The 22154-nt window shown below is 47.5% G+C and overlaps 1 protein-coding gene across 1 annotated transcript in view; it reads left to right on the top strand.

Annotated features, from left to right (window-relative positions):
* Positions 1-22154, top strand: part of PITPNC1 (phosphatidylinositol transfer protein cytoplasmic 1) — a 184380-nt gene that overhangs the window by 134590 nt on the left and 27636 nt on the right. Inside the window, exon 6 of the mRNA XM_087826317.1 lies at positions 8989-9084. Coding sequence (XP_087682443.1) covers positions 8989-9084 — 96 coding nt within the window. The remainder of the gene's footprint in view (positions 1-8988; positions 9085-22154) is intronic.

Raw genomic sequence — 22154 nt, 5'->3', positions numbered from 1 at the left:
ACTCGTAAGTCATGGAGGCAAGAGTAGAACCAGATATTTTGACTCCTGGACTGTGCTCTTTCCACCAGGAACTTGCATGTTCCAGGGATGACAAAGAAACCATTCTAGCATATTGGGAAGAAAACTTCATGGGTGGGTATGTGGATGGATGGATGGATGGATGGATGGATGGATGGATGGATGGATGGATGGATGGAGTGTGGAAACCAGAGCCTCAAGAGGAAGGGAAGTTAGAGATCCTTCAGTTGTTTAGGTGAGATGGAGAACAGAAGGTCTATCAGGGAGATGGAGCGGTGAGACATAGGGGCAGTGGAATTAATAGGGCTCAGTGCCCGACCAGATAGGGGAATGGGAAAGAAGAGCCTAGGATGACATCCAGGTTTCTACCTTGGATACTAAAGGTCCACAAGAGGAGGAGCCAGCTCAAACCTGAAAGCCAAAGGGGTGGTAGTGGAGATGATGAATGTAGTTTTGAATATGTTAATTTTGAGCAAAACCAGAGATTGGTGTCCTGTAGTCCAGTTGTTATCAAAAGGCCTGGAAATCAGGAAAAGTATCTGGGATATACAGGAGATTTATTAGGTCAATAACAGTCAAAGATTAACATTTTATTACAGGTATTCACTGTAGTATTATAAACAGCATGATAAAGAGAAAAGACAGGGTGGGGAAAGGAAAGGTCTTAAACATTTAACAGTGGGAAGGTTGATTCATTTATATTGCAGCCATATAATGAAATGTGATTCAGATCTTAAAAATGAGTGTCTGGCCTCTCCGGCGTGGCTCAGCCGTTGAGTATCAACCTATGGACCAAGAGATCAGGGCTCGATTCTAGGCAGGGGGCGTGCCTGAGGTAGCCCATCAATGACTCTGTCATCATTGATGTTTCTATCTCTCCTTTCCCTCTCCCTTCCTCTCTCTGAAATCAATAAAATCATATTTTTTAAAAAAATGAGTGCCAGCCTTCTGGTGTATTCACCCTGCCTCCCATGTGACTAACATTGAACATGGACAGGCACTTACCATGGCCGGGTCAGAATAAAATGGGCTTTCTCTGCTTTAGGTCATTGAGGCCTTGCTCCCCAGTGAAGAAGGATGCTGTTCGTACTTCACAGATGAGGAGAGTGAGGTCCAGCTGTCCTTGGCAGCACGCCAAGGTCACCCAGCCGAGCAGCACAACCTGGTTCTCAGACCCAGGTCTGCTGTCTCTGGAGGCCAGGCTCATCACCACCATACTGTATTTTCTCTCTCTAGTTTTCTAACTCTATTTTCCATTATGAAAGAGTATGTTGATAAGGGAAAAAGAGAAAGGAAAGTATTAGAGTGAGATGAAGGACAGCCCAGAGTGGATCCACAGATGTGCGTCTGAGAGCTGTTCTGCCCAGGTAGGAATGAGGCCCCAGGCTCCTCCTTCCTGGGGAAACAGAAGGGACTGGCCCTCTCCAAGGCATCTGGCCTAATTATGCCTCCACCTTGGGGAGAGCGCGGGAAGCCAGCCCCCTCCCATCTGCTGGCCAGCGTCTATCTGACCCATACCTTCCTGGGGAGCTCCTTCTGGAGCCTTCGGTCAGCTGCCTGGGCCAGGTCTATGGCGCTCAGCCAGGAGGCCTCGAGCAGTTCCCGACTTTGCCTGGGGAGATATTTAGAACCAATCCCTGCAGAAGGGAAAACCAAACAGAATACAACCTACCTGGAAAATGTAACAATCTGTTCCTTTATTTTGTTTTTTTCTGACAGTTGATGCATTTTATCCTGAATCTTAAGTGGTTGGGGGGGGTGCCTACCCCATTGTCCTGCCCCGAGAGGAGGCATGCGGGCAGTGAGCTGGAAGGAGACAGGAGGCCCTGGAAACTCTGGCTGCCTGCTCGTCATACTCCTGTCTTGTGACTTCCCTGGGTGGCAGGCGGGCCTCAGCAAGCCATCCATCTCAGTATTTTATTTCTCCCCTCAAGACTGAGTTAGTGCCTTCTCAGGGAAAAGCAAATAGCAGTCGTTTTCCTATGTCGGGAGCTCTGCCTCTCTGTGCAAAGGATTTAATGTTCAGGCTCAGAAAAGGTATGAGGGAGGGTGGGGATCAGAGCTGCCTTGCTGTGGTGAGCCCCAAACACTGAGGCCGTTGAAGGCTGTCCCAGAGGGAGCCTGTGAGCGCTTGCAGGTTAAATATCGATTCGTTGACTTGAGAAAACCAGCAGTTCTAGTTCCCACAGACCACCTTGTGAATTGACATAAGAAGGAACTGGGAGAAATTGAGTCTATTTTAAGCTCAGCTTCTGAGGCTTATTTTAGGAAGCATATTGATCCTACTGCAGGGAAACCATACAGCACGTCAGGTGCCAGGATCCACACGTGCACACGCGAAGTGTGGCCTGCGTGACACTGTCTGCGTGTCCAGCGGTGGCTGCGGCCCCAGAGGAAGGTTTGGGATTGAGGCTGCTCTGTACTGAAATTAGATCCAGCTGATGAAAAGAGCCCTGTTACAGCTGCCCGGGGAACTGTAACTTAGAAGCGTCTTTGTGCCATGAAAGGCTTTTTAGTAAATGGATCCAGCGATAGCACTGTGACCCTGCTGCGTTGCTTTAATGTACTTCTCTTTCCTTTTCTTAATTAGTGGCCATGACCTGGGGCACCTTATTAGAACATCGCTTCTCTGGCCAGAATCTTTTTCTCATTGGTCATCACGTCACTCTGATTACGTTCTCTAGAACCTTCTCCCTCACCTTTCATCCCACCCAGATCAGCCAGGGTTCTCCATTGCTTCCTGCATGGATCTCGGGTCAGGGCAGGAAATGGCTCTCAGCCCTGCGCTGGTTTGCTGGGGCTCTTTCTAGACACAGATTCTGGGACAGAAAGGAGTGTCCTTTCACTCAGAGGGTTCCTGCTTTTTGTACATCTTCACTTTGTTGTGCTCTTCTCCCTGCGGTCATCCTGCCACTCACTGTCCCAGGCACCCCTCCCCCTTTTATCTCTGCTGTTCTCATTTCCCCAGGCGCATTGAACAGCAGCTTTTCATTCTGAACTTCACTGGCGAGCAATACCCAACTTCACCCCGGTTCTTCTGTCTCTTCTGTTGTCTTCAGGTTTCTGTCTGTTGGGTTTTTTTAATTTTCTGCACCCTTGGAGGCGGGTGGAGAAAGGGAAAGGACGGTCCTTGCCTCCTCCACTGGGCCATGTTAAGAAGGAAAATTATCCATGATTCTTGTTAAAGACAGTAAGGCCGACTTCATTCAGGGACCATGACAGCCAGGTTTTGTCGTAGGCGAGAGAGACAGGCTCAATTCTGGGCACAAGGACCAGGGGAGGTCTGCAGCCCAGGTTCAGGGTGGGGAATCTGGATGGAAGGAGGACTCTGGCCATCTTGACAGGATTCTTGCTAAAACTGGACCAAACGATCCAAGGGCAGAGCCCAAGGGCAAGGCCTAGTCAAAAGGAGGACTGGGAAGGGCCCTCCCTACCAGCTATGCTGCTGTTAAGTGATGATCCAGAAACCATGAGCCAACTCTAGCCCCATATGCCTTGTGTATCAGCCGGGGATCGACATCCACTGCCCTCCACCAAACCAATCGCCACTTTACAAATCCAGAGCATTAAAATGAAAGCATTGTTAGAACAGTAATTCTGCTTCCTGCGTGCCTGCTTGCTGAATTCTTTGTTGGTGTTTCTTAGTCAGTTGCTTCCCCCCTGAGACCTCCCAAGTGGAGCGAAATAAAGGGAGAGAACTGTGGCTTAGCTGGGACTCTCTGTCCCTTTAATCATATCTGAAGCATAAAACAAGATGACTGGTAGATTTTCTTCAAAATCCCTACTAATCAACCACCCCTACCGTGCATCCTTGGTAACTTGGGCAGATGGCAGGAAGGTAAAATCCACACAGCTCCTCAGCTTGGAGGTCCCCCCCTTCTCCCCACCATCAATATTTTTTTTAATAATAGACTTTATTTTTTTAGAGCAGTTTTAGGTTTACGGAAAAATTGTGCAGAAAGTACAGAGAGTTCCCATCTAAACTTGGATCTAAAACCACAAAAGTTACTATTTTATAGAGAGAAGGGCTGCCGAATCTGAGTCCCAGGATTGTGGATTTCTGAAGAGCTGTCAGACACAGTGGCCTCCCTCGATGGGCTGTAACAAGAGAGACACAAAATTTAAGAAGCAAAACGACAGAGTACACAATCTAGAGAGAAACTCCTGTCCATGGAAGAAGTCTAGTGGGTTGTTAAGACACAGTCCATTATCTCTCAATGCACCTTTCCCTCATGACTTATGACCTCACAACTCAGCATTTGCCTGCATTAAGTGTGGGGCATCTCCATTTCACCATCCCACCCACCCCATGTTTACCCTCTGGGAAAATCTTTTTTAAGAATGGAGTTATTAATGGCTACATAATAGTTCATCAGATGGATTTATCATCATTTCCTTGGCCATTCTCCCATCCTGGGATATTTAAGCTGCTTGCTTGCTTTCTCTCTTTTTTTTCTTGCTGTTACAATAATGTCGCAGTGGAAATCTTTGTGCATAATGCTTTCCTTTTACTTAAAATTCTTTGGATAACTTCTCAAAGCTTAAGCTTTACTATGTCAAACTATATGAAGATTTTAAAGGTGCTTGATACTTAATGTTCATAATGCTTTACAAAAAAGGGAAAATTGCTCCCTTTTTATTTTTTAATATGTTTTTATTGATTTCAGAGAAAGGAAGGGGGAGAGGGAGAGAGAGCTAGATACATCAATGATGAGAATCATTGATCGGCTGCCTCCTACACACCCCCTACTGGGGATCGAGTCCAAAACCCAGGCATGTGCCCTTGACCAGGAATTGAATCATGATCTCCTGGTTCATAGGTTGACTCTCAACTACTGAACCACATCGGCTGGGCTTACTTTTTATTTTGGAATCTATAAGATAGTATTTACTTGGGAGACTTGCCTTTTCCTTGTAGTATTGCTCAGTTTATATTAAAAGGAGTTTGTTTGTGGGGTGTTCATTGCCTGGTGGTGGGAGGGGTTAGGAGAATCCACCAGATTGGCACTGGAACCTACTGCAGATGATCCGTAGGTGGGCATGTCTGATAAATAACCAAAGATGGGAATGTTATTATAGAGGATAAGGGAAAGTACCACAGTTAGCTCCCAAACCCAACTGCCATCTCAAAAAGAAATTCTGCCCAAGGCCTGAAGGTGCATAACACCTGTGTCAGATGCGATCCTGGAGGAGTTTTACTTGATAATGTTTCAACAAGATACATCTTGTCCTGGAGCTATCTCGGCAGATCTCTTACTCAAAGAGGTGGTGATTGGACCAGAGTCCTGGCAGTTGTTGCTGCCACTGGGGAAGCCCAGATGAATACTTAGTCTTGCTGTTTTCCCTGGAGGCCTGGCTAAGCCTCTGTCTGTAACAGTGTTGGCTCAATTCTGGATCGTGCCCTAAAATGAGCAAGAAGATCAGGCTGTTTCACCCCAGCTGTGGCCTCTGATTACACTACATCCTGACCACCCACACTTCCTATTTCTCTGCCACAGCCCCTCTGTGCACCACCCAAATCAGCTGGCTGTGGGGTGAAGGGGCAGAGAAGTACTGAGCCAAAGAGGGAGACTTGAGAGACTGACTTGACCCAGAGATCACTCAGCATCCCAGACACTTGAACTAGAAGGAATGTTAGTGGTGATCTGGGTCACTTGATCTCAACTTCACTGGGGCCACATATCTCTTTGATAATCACATGAAAGTAGTCAGTGTCTCCAGAAAAATACATTTCCCCAAATTCTGGGTACAATTCCAGGATGTTTCACAGCTCTCTGATACCTGTCCATCTAGACGAGGCCTTTTATTCTGCACCTGAGGACATGGAGACCCAGAGGAGGTGTAGGGCCTTGCCCGAAGTTACAAAGAGGAGATAACTGAATTCAAACCCAAATACCCGTATTCCCAATATAGGGCCTACTGGCCAATACTAGGAGGTTTCCACTCCACACTGAACCCTATTTTGGGATTTATGGAAAGTTAGGGTGCTTACAGCCACGGAAGTAGAACTGGGGCTCATGAAAGGAAACTAACGTCAGTTCGTAAGCAAAACTCCTGCCATAGATTCCATTTTGGAAAGCAGACACTAATGCTTTCCATTAATTCAGCAGGTACTTATTGAGAACCTAAGAGCATCTCCTAAACTCTCTAATCATTGGGAGATTACTTATTTATCAGAAATTATGACTCTTTGTCATCTCAAGCCTGAAGAGGACGATGAGGTCCTCAGAGTAATTTTTTGTGGCTTTGTTTAGGTGGTGGGAACCCCACCCTGAAACGTTTACTGCAAAGGTGCTTGCGTGGTATTTCATTGATTGCAATGCAAGAGTTAAGTGTCACATTAATGAAGGAGACCAGAGTTTGAACCGTAGGGTCCCTGTGTAGATTCCACTGCAGCATCAGCTACCCAATGAGGAGAAAAGCTCCCATCTCTTTGGGGACATACATTTTATAGGTAGCAGTAGGAGAACCAGATTCCAATTTCTTCTTTCTGGATACTTTTGCCTGATATGTATCTTCTCGGTTGGGTGCCAAGAGGCAGTCCAAAGCGGAGCCTGGTGGTGAAGGCCTGAGACTTGCCCTAGATCCGAGCTTCCCTGCTGACTGGCTGTGTGACCTCAGGCAAAACTCTTTACTTCTTTGAGCTTTGGTTTTCTCATTTGAAAATTGGGAACAGTAATACTCTCCTCATAAAATGTACCTAAGGCTGAGAGAGAAGAAATACCCAAGGAAGAACATACTTGGACGGGGCCCCTCTCCAGGATTAGGGCTCAGGCCCCGTTGCAGAAGTCATGGTCGTAGCCCACGGGGCAGCGGGAAAGTTTGCTGAGTTGTCTGTGCCGGAGCTGGCCCACAGTTGCTGGGCAGCAGAAAGCAGCCTGCTGCCCTCTGCACAGGTAAATGAGACTGACGGCAGGTGTGTAGAGTCAGAGCACCGCTGCCAGTGCAAGGCCTGGAGTGCTTGGTGCATGCGTCCAGAAGAGTCACGGTGAAGGCCAGGGCTGCAAGGTCACCAAGCAACAAGACACTGTGGCACGCAGCTGGGAGAGCATCACTGACTGCCCCCATTGGCAGAGTCTGCGGCAGGAGTCAGATCCAAACCAGTAAGAGAAGCTCCCATCTCCCTGCAGGGTCCCTCAGGTACACAGCTTACAGGAGTTACAGGGGCCAGCCCATTTGCTCAGAGCAGTGACCAGAGGCTGAACTTGGAGCTGAGAGGCAGCAATGTGAGAACTGGTATAACAGGTGATCAAAAATGTTTGAATTAAAGTAGGAAAAATCACATAATCAGTCAATAACTCACTTAACCCCCATTTATTTCCCCTTCTTTCAGTGCCATAAATTTTTACCACCAATAAATGTCAAGCAGCTCTAACTTCCTTTGTAATTTACTCTCCAGAAGCTCATTTCCCTCTGGGGTGTTCCATGTTGTTTTGTTTTCCTAATGAGGCACGCATCTTTCTTCTCTTGGCACACACTTAAGAGAGACTCATGCATGAAAAGGAGGGAAAACACTCACACAAACAACCTGAGACCCAGTATTTCATTCCACAAGACACTTTTCCACTCAAACTTGAACCTGTCTCCCCACCATCTCTCTCTTTCATTCCAAAGCAATCCACCTGCCCCTCCCAAACACTGTAGGAATGTCCCAAAGCACTTGGCTTGGGGTGGCAGTGGAGGGAATCAGAGCTGATCCGGGAGCCCATCTTTCTCTGCCTCTAAGGAAAATGCAGTGGCCACCTCAGATCCAACCGTGGAGTTCAACTCCTTGGACAAATCTGAAAGAGCCTGGTCTCCAACCATTTTAAAAGAAAATTAGCTACAGAGCAAACAGCAGACTTGGAGGCTAATTACCAGCACCAATGTTATTCAGAAAGCATTTGGAAAGGACTTATTGTTTCAACCTGAGAAGCCAAGCAAGGGAGAGGTAGCAGGCAGGGAGGGCCTGCAGTTGCCCTCCTGGGAGATCATGTTATTAATAGGCACCAAATTTGTGTCAAGACAATGTTCCTAGGCATCAACCACCCTGTTCTTCCAAAATATTTCATTCCCTGCTGAAGAGTCAGATTTAATTAGTGCTAACGGATGATTCCCCAGCTGGAATTAGTTCAACAGTGGGGGGAGGGGGTACAGTTAAAACCTCCTGCCAGGATGGAGTGGTTTTGCAAACTTAATCTGTTGACCATCCTTCTGAAGGTCTGGGAAGGTGATCACATTAGTCCAGGAAAATGGCAAGTGGCAAAACTAGAGGAAGGTAATCTTTCCACCAAACTTTGTATCCGTATATGTGGCCATCTTACATATTTCTATGCAAGTGATGGATATTGTGGGCCGTGAAACCTGGAGTAGACTGGCAGGAAGCCATCTCAGTACCTTTTCAAGGTTCTACCTTCTTACCCCTCCATGTACCAAGGAAACCATGCTCTTAAATGATCGAGAATACCACTGAGTGTAGCCCCGGGTACTGGGATTTCGGACAGTCTTTACTTTCTACTGTTTATCTGTATTTTCTACAGTGAGCATGCATTCCTTGTGAAATTAAATAGAAAGTTTTTAATGAAAAAAATACCCTCACACTTTTAAATTCTCTAATTCTTGGGTTATATTACTGCTTTTATGTCCTGTATCTAGCCCAGACCCTTTTTAGCCCCTTCACGGAGCCCTGTTCAGATTACCTGCCAAAAATCAGCAGTCATTTTGGGAAGATATTTATTTCTTCATTCTTGAACTTCTGAAAACAACCTTCCTTCTCTTCTATCCAGCGGTGATTGATGCTACACCTGCCTCTGATGTGACGAAACACAGGCAATGAATAAAAGCCTTTCACGATTCCTGCACATTCTGAGGCCCCAGAAGGCAACAGCCAGGGGCACTGAGCCATGTGAAGATGCTCTATGGGGCACTGTTCTATCCCGTGGGCACCTTGAGGCTGTCACTAACCTTTGATCTCTTGCTCTGCTCTTTCAGATTTTTGACAGCGAAGCCAAAGACCTTGAGAGAGAAGTTTGCTTTATTGATATCGCCTGCGATGAAATTCCAGAACGCTACTACAAAGAATCCGAGGTGAGCAAGAGAGGGAATGACATGTGGAAGAGACTTATTCATTCATTAAGCAAGTATCATTAAGTCCATCCTAACCTGGAGACTTCCATCTGTCCTCATGTTGATTCAGTCTGGTTTCACGTCTTGCTGGATTCTTAATTGCAAGTCTCACAATCAAGCCTGGACTCCTCAGGGCCCATCAATGGCCGTGGCTGCCACTCAGTTTCAATTTAGTCTTCCTATCTCCCCAGTTCTGCCATCATTCTGGGCAGCAAAATATTCGCAAGGTTGAACTACCCAACATACTAGCCTCTCTTAAAAAAAACACACAAAAAAAACACAGTAGTTACCACCCCAGCCAGGTTGCTCAGTTAGTTGGAGCATCTGCCTGTACACCAAAAAAGGTTGCAGGTTCGATACCCAGTCAGGGAGCATATGGGAGGCAACTGATCAATGTTTCTCACATCAGTGTTTCTCTCCCTCTCTTTCTTTCTAAAATCAATAAACATATCCTTGGGCAAGGACTTTTTAACCAAAAAACAGCAGCTACCTCTGGCTTCCTCTTTTTCCAGGCTTCTGCACAGCCTGTCTCCCCAGCTGTGAGGGTTCTATCTTTGAGGGTCTAACACGCAGAAAATGCTCAGTCAATCCCCTCTGAATGAATATTGAACTTTGGGCAGCTCCTCTCAGCACTGAACCTTTCTGTCTCCAAGCAGGAAGCCCTTTCATGGGGGCTTCTCCTTTTTTTTTGTCTTGACTAAGAATATATTCAAGAGAATATCTTTCTCAATAGCGTCTACCCTACCAGAATCCATTGTTTGCCTCAGCCCAACCTTTTTACTTTACTGTGGGTGCAAGTCATCGTTTATATCCCGTTAGTGTTTTATTGACGGCTCCTTAGGGAGCCTGGGCGATCCCCTTGTAAATAAGGCCGCAGCCCTGCAAGGACAGCCGCTGCAGGGCTATTTTTGTTGTTTAGCAACATGCAGCCAATCACAGTATGTTTGGACTCAGGGCCCCAGGCTCGTCCTTGAGCCGTAACACGTGGACCTTGAAACTCCTCTTTCAGATTCGTTAAGGCTGATTTAAGACCCAATAAATAAGCCCGTTAAAAATAAATCCCACCGCTGCACAAACCCGGCTCCCAATGTGGTTTGGGATTTTTTGCCTCCACATTTTGGGATTCGTTTGGCTGTGTAGGTCTAACCTGAGCTTAGCAAATGCGGAGTTGCTTAATTGCAGGCGCGAGCTCCACAGCTGCGGGCCATTCAAAGACCAGAAGAGGCTATGATGTGAGCTACTCTCCGTGTGAGTCGAAGGCTGAGCTTCTTAGCGCCATCAATTTATAGTACACTCTGCAACCAGCCACACCCATGAATTTTCACAAACACAAAGTGAGATGCTTTCTTTGTAACTGTGGACCTGCCGGAGAGGAGAAACTCGGCTTCCCATGTCTCAGGGCACAGAGGAAATGTTTCTGTAGTTACTTATGAAATTCACCCACACTTATGGGGCTTCAGTGATGTGCAGAGCATTGGGCAACATATTGGGTGAAGCTGTTGCCCCATCACTTCTGTGGCTCCTTGGACCTTGGGGTGCTGCTGTCCTTCCTGGACATCTGGCCTCTGGGGAGCTCAGACCTCCCAGAAAGGCAGTGTTGTCAGAAAACCCTAATTTCAGCTCTTCCTCTTTGATGGCTTTGGGGTGATTCTGCCCGTCACTCAGGGAGTTCCCTCCCAATTTGTGGAAAGTCTTAGGACAAGTGTGGAACACTAATGAGGAAATCAGCAAGCCTCGTTACGGTCTGATCCCTGGTGCCTGACTCATTTCCCTGTGCCTCCTGCTCCCAAGAACCACCACTGGGAAGCTTGTTTTCACTGACACAGACATTCCAGGAATGTTGTCTTTTTGCTTCAGAGTCATTCATTTCTCTGGGTCATAGTATTATTTTCTGGATGCAGTGTGATCAGGGAAATGAGAGGTGTATAGTCATTCATCCAATAAGTATTCACTGAATGTGACTCACAGTATTAAGATGGGGAACATGGCAATGGGCAGAAGAGATACTGAGAGTTCCTTCCCTCAGGACACTTCTAATCCAGCAGGGGAGCCAAACAATAAACAATCCCATGAGTACACATAGGGAAACTGGACTTCAAAGGATGGGATCAGGAAGTGACATGCCTGTCCCCGCCGGATGGAGAGAGCTGGGGGATGGTGCTCCAGGTGAAGGTAGCAGCATGTGTGGGGGCCCCGAGGTGGCACAAGTGAGTGAGCAGAAGATGGCCAGCGTGGTGGCCGAGGTGGGGACAAAGAGGAATGGTGCAAGGGAGGCTGGGTAGGGGGTGGGGCCATGTTAAGACACTTAGTTTTTTTTGTGTGTTTTTTCAAGTGCAATAGAATGCCTTTTAAGAAATCAAATTATATGACCTGACTTGTGCTTTTGAAAGATTGCCCTGGATGGAGAATGGACTGGAAGGGAGCAGGGTGGAAGTCAGGAAACCACTGAGGTCATTGGTGTCTACATTATTGGTTATTTAGGTTATATGATGGCTTGAACTGGAGGGCTGGGAGCAGAGCATTTTAAGGTGTATTTTGAAGGCAGAATTGACAGGGATTGGTCTGGACTGGTTGTGAAGGTAAGAAAAAGGGAAGAATCAGGATAACCTGTATGTGTGGCTTGGACAACCAATAGATGTGGGTGAGAAGAGACATGGATTTTGAAGGAAGATGGATGGACCTTGTGATGCCAACGAGACATCTAGAACAAACAGAAATGAGTCTGGAACTTAGACAAGAGATCTGGGCTGGAGGCAGGATTTGGGAGTGTTTGGCAAATAGAAAGTATTTAAAATCCTGGGGCTGGATGAGAGGGAGGCAGTGTAAAGTATCCTGAGGAGAGGCTCAGGTGCCAACACTGAGGTATGGCAGCCCTTGGAGACCAGGCAGAGGATGGAGAGGCCCCTGCGGTCTCCAAAGAATTGGCCAGAGGCTTAGAAGAGAAACAAGGAGTGTGTACCAAGGAAGGCAAGTTTCAAGAGGAAGAGCGATCAGTTGCGCTAAATGCTGTTGCGAGGTCCAGTGAAATGACGATGGAAAACTGTCCTGTAGAAAAGTGGTTCTCAGCTGGGGGCTGAGCTTGCCCCACAAGGATGCTTACAGTGTCTCAAGCATTTCTGGTTGTCACAACTTGGGGGCGCTACTGACAACTAGTGTGTAGAGGCCAGGGATGCTGCTTAATATCCCCTAATGCCCAGGATAGCCCCCACAGCAAACAACTACATGATCTGGTCCTAAATGTCAGTGGTGCCAAGGCTGGGAAACCCTGCCCTAGAGGAAAAGGTCCTTGGAGGTGAATGGCGCTCTGGGTTCAGCTCTCACACTCAGAGCCATTGTCCTTAGTATTTGGGTTGCTTAATGGATGTGGAAGAAGGGGCCCCAGAAGACTCAGCCCAGAATGCTCTTGCTGAGTGCTGCTTCCAGGGGCTCGCCAACCTGCATCACAGGTAGAAATCTCCCTCACTGGTCCTGCAGTTAGACCGCAAAGGAAAAGGCAGAATCAGGAGCCTGCAGTACAATCTGAGGACAAGTATGTTCCACGGGACTCCCTTGTGACCCCAATCCCATCATCATTCGACTTCCAGAATCCAGACTGCAATGTGAACAACCCCCCCAAAAGGGAGAGAAGGGAGTTTCCCAGCTGTTTTTGGTGGAGTGTTATTAGCCGGGAACTGAAAATAAGGGGTATGACCAATTCAGAAGGCAAACCATTTCCAAATAAATGTCTACTCAGCACTGTAAATAATTAGCACACCCCTCCCCACCCCAAGACCTTCCTTCTAAAATAAAACCTGACCTTGTCACTTTCTGCTTGAAACCCCATGCTGGCTGAGAGGAGGCCCTGTGCCTTAGCGTGGCCTCTGCCTTCTCCACTCCCAGGTCCTCCCCACTCCTGTGCCACTCAGCTGGGGAGCATCTAGTCATTCCTCTTTAAAGGTCAGCTCAAACGTGACCTCTCCTGTGGGCTTTCCTGGGCACCCTGCACCCCCACCCACTGTCAGCGGAGTTCTGATCTATGGTTTCCAGATCATGCTACCTCATGCTAACTCATGCTAGCTCACTGTTCTGTCAGGAGCTCCATGAAGACAAGAGCTGTCGTCTTGATCACCGTGCCTCAGCAGCTGGTACAACGCTGGCCCGTGGCAGATGCTCACAAAACGATTGTTGAATGAATGAGCGACAGCCAGGGGCTGTTTTTCCCTTCAGCAGCCACAGCTTCAGAACCAGCACCATCAAAGAAAATGACTTGGTTGCCAGTAAGCTAACAGTTGTGCATCAGCATTTCTTTCCTTTTTTTTTTTTTAATCTGAGGCATACAGCTTTACCGGCTCTCTCTTCCCATCCATCTCTGGAAGTTGACTGTGTCAGCATCATCAATAGGAGCACATTTTCTTTGGAGAAAGCCGCAGTGCCAGTGGGCTAGATCCGAGGTTTCTGATGCGTATGGATGGAGACCAGGGTCATCTGGGTCAGTCCTCTCCACCCGGCTCCTGTCACACACGCCGCTGTCCAGACCAAAGAAAGGGATTAAAGCACTTTTTATTTTTCTGTTTCTCCCTGGAAACCTCCGAGCCACACAATCAAGAATACCTCTCTCCGTAAGGTGACCGGAGCTGGGAATTTTCCGCTGGGTGCCCTCTGCCTGGTGGCCCTCGTGCCACCACTAACCAGGGAGACAGAAGGTCACTCACTGGAGGCTCAGGATCAGCTGACCGCCTAGCCCAGTGTCCTTCGTATTCTCTGTTTTCAGAGCTGCTGTTTTCTCTCCACATCCAGGGCCTGAGCTTCAGCTCCCTAGAACCCCTTCGTCCCAAGTTTTGTTCTCTCATATCCATTGTAGAACTCTGCAGGGCATCGCTGTGTTTAAAAAAAAAAAAAAAATCACTGTGATTTCTCAGGCACAGAGAACACATCCGTCAGTCTCAGGACAGCCCCTCCAAGGCCTAGCCCCCATCAGAGTTCGGGGACTCTTTGTAGGGAGTCACATGAGCACCACCCCCGCAGCAAATAGGAGGTGAGGCCAAATCTGAGCAGGCTGTACTTGTTCTGTGGTTGGTGCATGGGTTGTTGCCTCTTGCCAAGATTTCCATCCCAACCCTTTGAAGCTCCGCCACAGCTTCAGGGTGAAGATCCCAGCCCAGGAGGGAGAAACTCCGTGCCATTGGAGCGTGCCTGCAGAGGGCATGGGCAGTGGCGTGGACCTGCAAAGCTGAGCAGCCTAGGGCACAAGGACACGTCTCGACACCCGGCCTGCAGCACCAGTCCCGGCTGGACAGTCCCTGAAAGCCAGGCTCAGAGCTCTCTCATGCGTGTGGTATTGGCTCATGTAAAATCCAGTGCTCTTCCTCCTGGATTCACTAAATCGTCCATTGTAAGACAGGAAGTGACCAAAGAAAATGGCATCTCTGTTGGCCTCCTCGCAGCTCCCCCCAGCGACACAGATGTGGAGGGCATTGCAGCGTCTAAATTTTCAGACATGCCTTGAGTAGGAGAGGGGGAAGGGGCGGTGTAATTCCCTGGTGGAGGAAGTTCAGAAGTAGAGGATTTTTTTGTGCTTTTTTTTTTTTTTTTAATCTTCATTGATATATGTAAAGCAAAGAGAAGTCTCTAGACCAGTGGTTCTCAATTAGGGGCAGTTTTGCCCCCTGGGGGACACCTGGCAATGTCTGGAGATATTTCTCATTGTTGCCACTGGGTGGAGTGTGTTTGGCATGAAGTGGGCAGAGGCCAGAGATGCAGCTAAACGTCCTACAATGCACAGGACACCCCCACAAATAGAATTATCCAGCCCAAATGTCCAAAGTGGCAAAGTTGAGAAACCTTGCTATAGACCTATTCAAGAAAAGGAAATTCAGGAAAACCTATTAGTAGCAGGACTGACTAATGAATTTCTTTAATTTGCATTTACTAAGTGCCTGCCCTGTGCCGGGCGCCGAGACACTAAAGGCTGCAGTTGCGTCTAGTCTCTACCACCCTTTGAAACTGATCCTCTTTTTACAGAGAAAGCACGTTCCTCTTTCCTTTCATTTTGCAGGATTACTGTAAAAGAAGTCTCCATCTTTCCAGGAATGAGTAAAGCATAATCATTTTAATGGGGGGGGATTTACTATATCCTGAACCCGGGTAGCCTGAAGGAGAAAGGGTAACAGCTTTCCTAGAAGCACACCCCTAAGGTGGTGCGAGTGAGTGCAGAACAGTGCAGGGGGCATTTTTAGGCAGAATTTGATTTGGAGCCTTCCCCCTGAGTTGCGTAAGGGGAGGGGACTGTTGAACCACAGCCTCCAGGCCCCACACTCGGGATCATTGCCTGGCCTATGAAATCCCCAGCAGCCAGTCCCTTAGTCACTTCAATCTAAATATCTGTTGAATTCTCTCTTAAGGGAGAGAGAACAGAACAAAGAAATATATCCAATTTTCCCAACAACTGTCAGGGGTGAGAGATTAAATGCTGTTTGCTCAGTACTATGGGCCCCCAGAAAGGGAACAGAGAGTCAGAGTAAATATTGTCGTACTCAGCCGTACCCTCCAGTGCACAGTGCTTCACCCAAACCACTCGGCTCCCTCAAATTAAAAGCTTTCATTTGGATCCACATCTTGGCAGTTTGATGGTGGTAGAATTTTCGTTTATCTCTCAGTGGCCAGATGTGCCAGAGCTGCCACATGCAGGGGTACGCGGTTGAGTTCAGTTTGTTGTTTTGTTAGTGTCATCTTTTTCCCCTTTCCCGCCATCCGTCCGTTTCTTTCTGAGAGCAGCACAGCTGTTTTGTGCCGGGTTCCAAGTGACTGGGGCCAGGGCCTCTTGGATAATAAGAGGACTGACTGCAAATACACAGGTGCCATTTCCCAAGGGGTTTGCTGCCTCCCCACCTCCCCACCCCAGTGGCCTCAAGAGGAAAGCAGCATTGTAGCTGCAGTGTCATTGCAACTGGGGAGCCTGGGTGATCTCCAGGGAAACGCTCATTCTCTCCCCTTCCCCCCCTTACAAGTTGGGCATAGGACTGAGCATCTATCCAGGTTGATGGTACTGGGAAGGTAATGGGTCTCCAGCCCAGTCAGGAGCTTAGATGGTATTTGAGTGGCTCCCTCTGTGCGGAAGTGATGGTCCGGTCGGCCTGGCCAGGAAGACTTTACCCCAGGGCTAGAAGGAAACTGCCATTCCCCAGACCTTCACGAACAGATCCTTTGCGAAGACAAAGTGCAACATTGGGTGGGGAGAGAGTCTGTGGGGTGAAATGAAAAGTAGGGCACCCGCACCTTTAAGAAGCTTATGATCTGGTTGGCGGGAGAAGGTAATGGTAGCACAGCCCGAGGCAGCAGGAGAGATGCCCTCAGGAGATTCACTCCCTGCTCCGGATGATCACCACTGAGTTCAGGGAGGGGACAGCTCCTTCAACGGAAGTAGTCAGGGCAGGCACTCCAGGAGCGGTGGGATCTGAGCTGGGCCTTCAGAACGTGTTATCTGTATTGTTCATCTGTTCACCGGGTAATACGTGATCCTCGTAAAAAAAATTCCATGATATAAATAACGTTGGAAAACAATTGTCCTCGACGCCTCATCACAGAGATAGCTATTGCTAAACTTGGTGTTTCTGGTGTTTATACTTAAACACAGTGCACAAATAACATCTTTTTATGAAAATAAGCTCAGCGCACGCCACTGTGCCACATGCGTTTTTCACCAACGCTAGAAGCTGGCCATCCGTGTGGAAGCTCATCTCTCTTCTGCAGGGTTGGTAATGGCTGTAGAATGTGCCATTTTACAGTTATGTCCTATTTATGCCTTTCCTGTTTGGTAGGCGTTTAAGCTGTGTCCATTGTTTTGCTATCATAGTTCTGCAGGAAACATCCTCATATGACGTCCTTTGGGCATTGTTCTGATGCTTCTGTAGAATAGATTCTAAAAGTAAAATTGTTGAGTCAATGGGTATGTGCTGAAGAGAGCCAAATTACCCCACTCACAGCTATATTAAGTTACCCTCTGACCCACACTTATATGGGAGCAACTGAGTTTTGGAGACAGGAGAGACAGAAAAGTCAGTTTAGTGAGGGCAAAGGTGGTGACTCAGATAGGAGACCCTGTTCATGTTCAAGGGTCAGTGAGTATCTGTCTGAGGCAGAAGGGCCTTGAATGTCAAGCCAAGGAATTAGGATTTTTATTTTGCAAATAGCAGGGAGCTTTCAAAGCAGGGTCACCAGCCATGATGCAAGGGGACTCCATTTGTGGCCTCACTAGAGATGCTAACTCTCTCGGGGGTGCCGAAGGAGGCTTCTGGACCCCAAGAGGTTTAGGACCCTCCTACCCATCTACCTACTTGTCTTCCTCTTCTACTATCCCTTTTCTGAACAAATCGCCTTCAGACATCTTGACAACAATATTTTGTTAATGAAGAGAAGACTTTGGAAATAAAAGGACATGAAACAGTAGTCCAGCCCTCAACAACCCTGGCTACATCATTTTTAAAACCAATAACAGGCACCTCACTTCCCAAGGAACAAATAGCTGTTCTCTTTCAGATCTCCTTTCTTCCAAATAAAAGAAAGCTGGGTCACCAAGTCTTGCCCAAGTACCATGTCCAGGGCTGGCTTTTAAAACCACTGCTGTTCTTTTGGCCAAATAATGCGGAGCCTACTGGGATGTTTTAAGCAAAGCCAATTTTTTACTAGGAAAATGGTAATGCCCAACTCCATCCTAGAAAAATGGTGGGTTTTTTTGTTTGTTTTTTGGGTTTTTGGTCAATTTTTCAAGGGAAAAAATTTTAACTACAGTAATTTGTATGAAGGAGGTCCCCCAGAACTCAGTGCCGAGAGTAGCAGTTCCAAATCTTATCAATTGGATCTGATAGTGAAATGCCAGACCAAGTAGGTCCTACAGAATCAAGGCAAATGAATTCCTAAAGACCAGGTCAAAACCAGAGGTTCAAAGTCCCTGCCAGGAGTGGAGTTGCAGATTATGACGCTGAGTCATTGACTCGGTAGAAAGAGCCCTTGGGGAAGTGGCTCCAGGTCCCAAAAGGAAGGATTCATCCAAGCAAAGCCTCCATGGAAGGGAGACACAGTTGGGCTTTGTTGGGGGGTGTGGGAGGGGAATTTGTACAAAAGGTCACCTCTAGGACCTGTGGATGGGGATTCTTAGCCCATGCTTTCCACTTGCAGATGACCCAAGGTAATCAGGGACGTTGGCTTTGGGAGGTCTCCCAGGTCATCATAGCCATTGCACTTCATCACCCCCAATCACTGTATCTTGAATCTCTCCATCCCTTCAAATGAATGGATGGATGGAGAGATGAGATGAGATGTAATGAGATGATGTGGAAGGCAAGGTAGGGCATTAAAATGACTAGCACAGTCTGTCACATGGTGAGCCTTCTCCTCTTGTCCCGCTTTGACTCTGGCATGGAGATCTGCAGGTGTGTCGCTGGGATGCTTGCTCAGTAGAAGCCGTATGTCTTTGGAAAGTGGCTGCCGCGAGTGGTGCTGTGGGAGTTTGTTTGTATGTTGCTTTTGACTTGTTGGCATGAGTGGAGAAGAGAAGCTGAGTGTTGTTTCCAGTCACTCCACTTTTCAAGATCACATAATCCTCTGCAGATACAAGATCCTTCTGAAAATAGAGCCATTTGTCATGCTGAGACTTTTTTTTTTTTTTATATAAAGGTGTTGTTATTACATGCGTTACTGTTTGACTGGAATTCAGAAGGGTATGTGTCTCTGATACTTCCTTTCTAAGGAACCTTAGAAGTTATTTTTATTGTGTGTGCGCCAATCTCGGGTAGTCTGCGGTGCTGGAGTCTCAGGATAGTACCCAAGGCAGCTTTGGCATTTTACCAAATGTCCACCTTGAGCTTTCTTACCAGGTGTATTTTAGAAGAATAGTTAAGATTTCTAAAAAACAAAGCAGGAGCCAAAGGGCCCAAGGTTTTCAGCGAGAAGTAAACTTAAACAACCAAACGCTTCAATTCTCCCTCACGGTGAACCTCCCTCTGTACTTTCAAGAAAACAGGCATCAACTCCAGAGCTTGCTCAGGACTTGGGGCAGCTTTGTCAGCCTCTGCTGCTTTTAGTGTGATTAAATTAAAACGCCAGAACTTCCTGGACTTTTTGGGTAGAGTTCCTGAAACAGATTAGAATCGCCTTGGGAGCTTTAAAAAAATACAGGTACCTGGGCCCCAGCCTAGTGCTTACCAAACCAGATGCTGAAAGATGGGACCCAAGGATCTCTGTGTAAATGCACCAGGTTTGGGGAAATAGCCTTAGAGCAGAGCGACCCACCCTTCGTCCTGCCATGACACACATGGCAAATGATCCATTTCGACTGGCGAATCAGGGAGGAGCTCCTGGTCAGAGATGACCAACCGCCAGAGACAGAAGGCCCATCTGCTTACCCAAGAGCCCAGCAGAGCAGTGTTTTTGTCACATCTCTTATCCATTCAAGGTCGGGCAGCTGTGCCTAGGAGAGGTCTGTTTTCCATGTTCAAGTTTTAAAACGATTTTATCGTTATTTTATTTTTGTGGAGGGAAGACGAAATAGCCATCTTAACCCTGGAAGACTCCCTATTCCCCTGCTGAGGGAGGGGTCAGTGCCTTTGAAACCATTCGGGCCGTTGGGAGCGTGATACCATCTCTGGAGTCACATCCCGCGCCTTCCTTCCCAGCCAGGGGCATTAATTACAGTATACATTAGGTTTTCTCCTAAATTGCATCTGAGCTGGGGGGCTGGCTTCGGATCAACCATCTCAATTTATTTCCTCCAGTCAAAGACTCTCATCAGTGTCCACCAGGTGCTCTGCTGGGTCTTGCCCACGCCCTTTCCCAGCTAGCACTCCCCAAGTCTCCAGCTGCCACTCTGTGAAGATGGAAGTAGTATTTTTTTCCCCTTGAAATATAAGACCTGACCCAGTGATTCTCCGTTCCGCTTCTTCCGTTATTCAGACTCCAGGTATAGCTGTTCAGCTGCTGCTCCAAAAATATCCAGGAAAGAATAGGTGACATTAAGTCACTTGTCTTCATCTGTTATTTTTAAGGGGCCCAAGGAAAGACATACAGTTACCAGCTCATTAACTTGGGCCTTAGACGTTTCAACAGATTCCTTACAGAATTGCTAAACCCAGCTTTAGAGGGACAGGAACTAGCCTTTGAGAAAAACGAGTCATCGCTAAGTTTTATTCAGTTATATCATTTAATGCTAACAACCCAGCAGAATAGATATTGTCTCCATTTTATCACTGAGGAAACTGAGGTTCAGAGACTCTTAAGTAACTTGCCGGAAATTCCAGGGAGCCTCGATTCCACCCCCAGAGACTGTGTTTCCCCTCCATCACCAGCCGGGCTCCTTCAGGGAAAGCTCAAGGCACAAACAACTGTTGTCTTTGAAAAACACACGGGTAGATTCGCTTCCTCCTTCAATGTATCTCATTACCCCGGAGCCTCTCTGACCATGTGAAAGGAGGACCTTGGGGAAGCCCAAGGTGAGAGGGAAGAAAGGCCTTTCCAGTCCCTCGGTGGTTACCCTCCTTAGGTTTCAGGATCTGATAGCGCTCCACTCCCCGTCTTTTGGGGTAAATTTCCTCTTTATGAACAGTCTAGAAAATAGCAGATTGGACAAATCGAACTTGGTCTGAGAAAACAAAAACTGACCATCCTACAACTGAGTAATTTGCTCCATGGAACCCAGAACCCCACAGAGGTGCTGCTGGGCCCAGTCAACAGGGAAATATATTGTGTCAAACAATGAAGGTTGAAGTAACCCGAGGACTCACTCCTCACTTTACCTGCTTTATTTATTGGGATTCCAAATCGTATCATATTTGGAAAAAACAAAATGGTTCTAGAGCCAAAATAAATTTGAACTCTGTTCCACTTTAAAATAAAAGGCCTTGATTGCCTTCAGATTACAGTGGGTTGGCTTAGTGAACATCTCAATCCCATCTATGTTCAGCAAGGTGGAGGTCCAGGTGTCCCAAAATAATACAGTACGTAAGGAGGGAGCTAGGCCTAGGAACAACTAATCCCACGCTGATCTCCGTTGCCATGTTGCAACTGATCAAGAATATTTGTTAGTCTGCTATCAGCTTCTGATCTAATAAACTCTGGCGATCTGTGGGCCAAGTTGTGTATCTTTAGTATGGATTGAGGCTGTTAGTGCTTCCTAGCCTGTGTGCAAACAGCACATAAGGTCAGAGTGAGCAGGACAACCCACAACATGCAGCCAGTTCAGAGGCTGCCAGCCGCACCAGGCCCTGGCGGCCTTCCTACAGGAAGGGCTTAGCTCACTGACTATTAGGAGAGCTGGTGCCTGGCCTCTCACTGCCATACACTCACCTTCCTGGTTTGGAAGTTATCTTAAAATTACAGTCGTATCTGTCACTGCCGAAAGGAACAGGTTAGCATTACATAACAGGATGTTAGGGAGCCGCCTCTCGTTGCTCTGGAATTGGGAACCGGGCCCAAAGCTGGGGACAAAGGAGTTAGGACTCCACATTCCGCAGGCAGCTAGCTGCTGGTCTCCTATGGCCAGGTGCTCCCTGGGGCCAACCCAGATGGCCCATCCCCGTGGCTCCCAGCATCCATCGCTCCCCGCTTCTTGGTCTTTATTTAGAGATTGGGGAGGGACATTCTCACAGTCATCAGAGGTACACTTCTTGCCTAATCCCAAAGCCCTGTGAAGGGAGTATTCGAACAGAGTCAGTTACAGAAATTAGGATGTCTGCATAAGAGCTATTTGTTGAGCTGGGAATGTGTAGGCCGCCCTCATTGCCTCCATCCTGCAAGACTGCAAGGTGGCCCCACCAGTTTGTAGGGGAACAAAGAGATCGGCGCCTGCTGCCCACCTGCAGCTATCTGAAGGAGGGACTGTGGAAGGTGCCCCTGGCAGGGGCTGAGGAAGAGGGTGAGTCTGCAAGGGGGCTGGGCAATGTAGCTTATAGGTTTGTTATGAGGAGAATTCTGGGGTGTTTTCTCTGATGCCAACCGAATCCCGAATTCCCTGACACTAGCTGGATGTCCAACAATTTAATTCTTTTTTTAAAAATTATCTT

This window comes from Miniopterus natalensis, chromosome 17, assembly GCF_054644295.1.
Source record: "Miniopterus natalensis isolate mMinNat1 chromosome 17, mMinNat1.hap1, whole genome shotgun sequence".
NCBI classification, from domain to species: domain Eukaryota; kingdom Metazoa; phylum Chordata; class Mammalia; order Chiroptera; family Miniopteridae; genus Miniopterus; species Miniopterus natalensis.
Note: the sequence above shows the minus strand (reverse complement) of the source record. Positions and strands in the feature narration are given on the sequence as shown.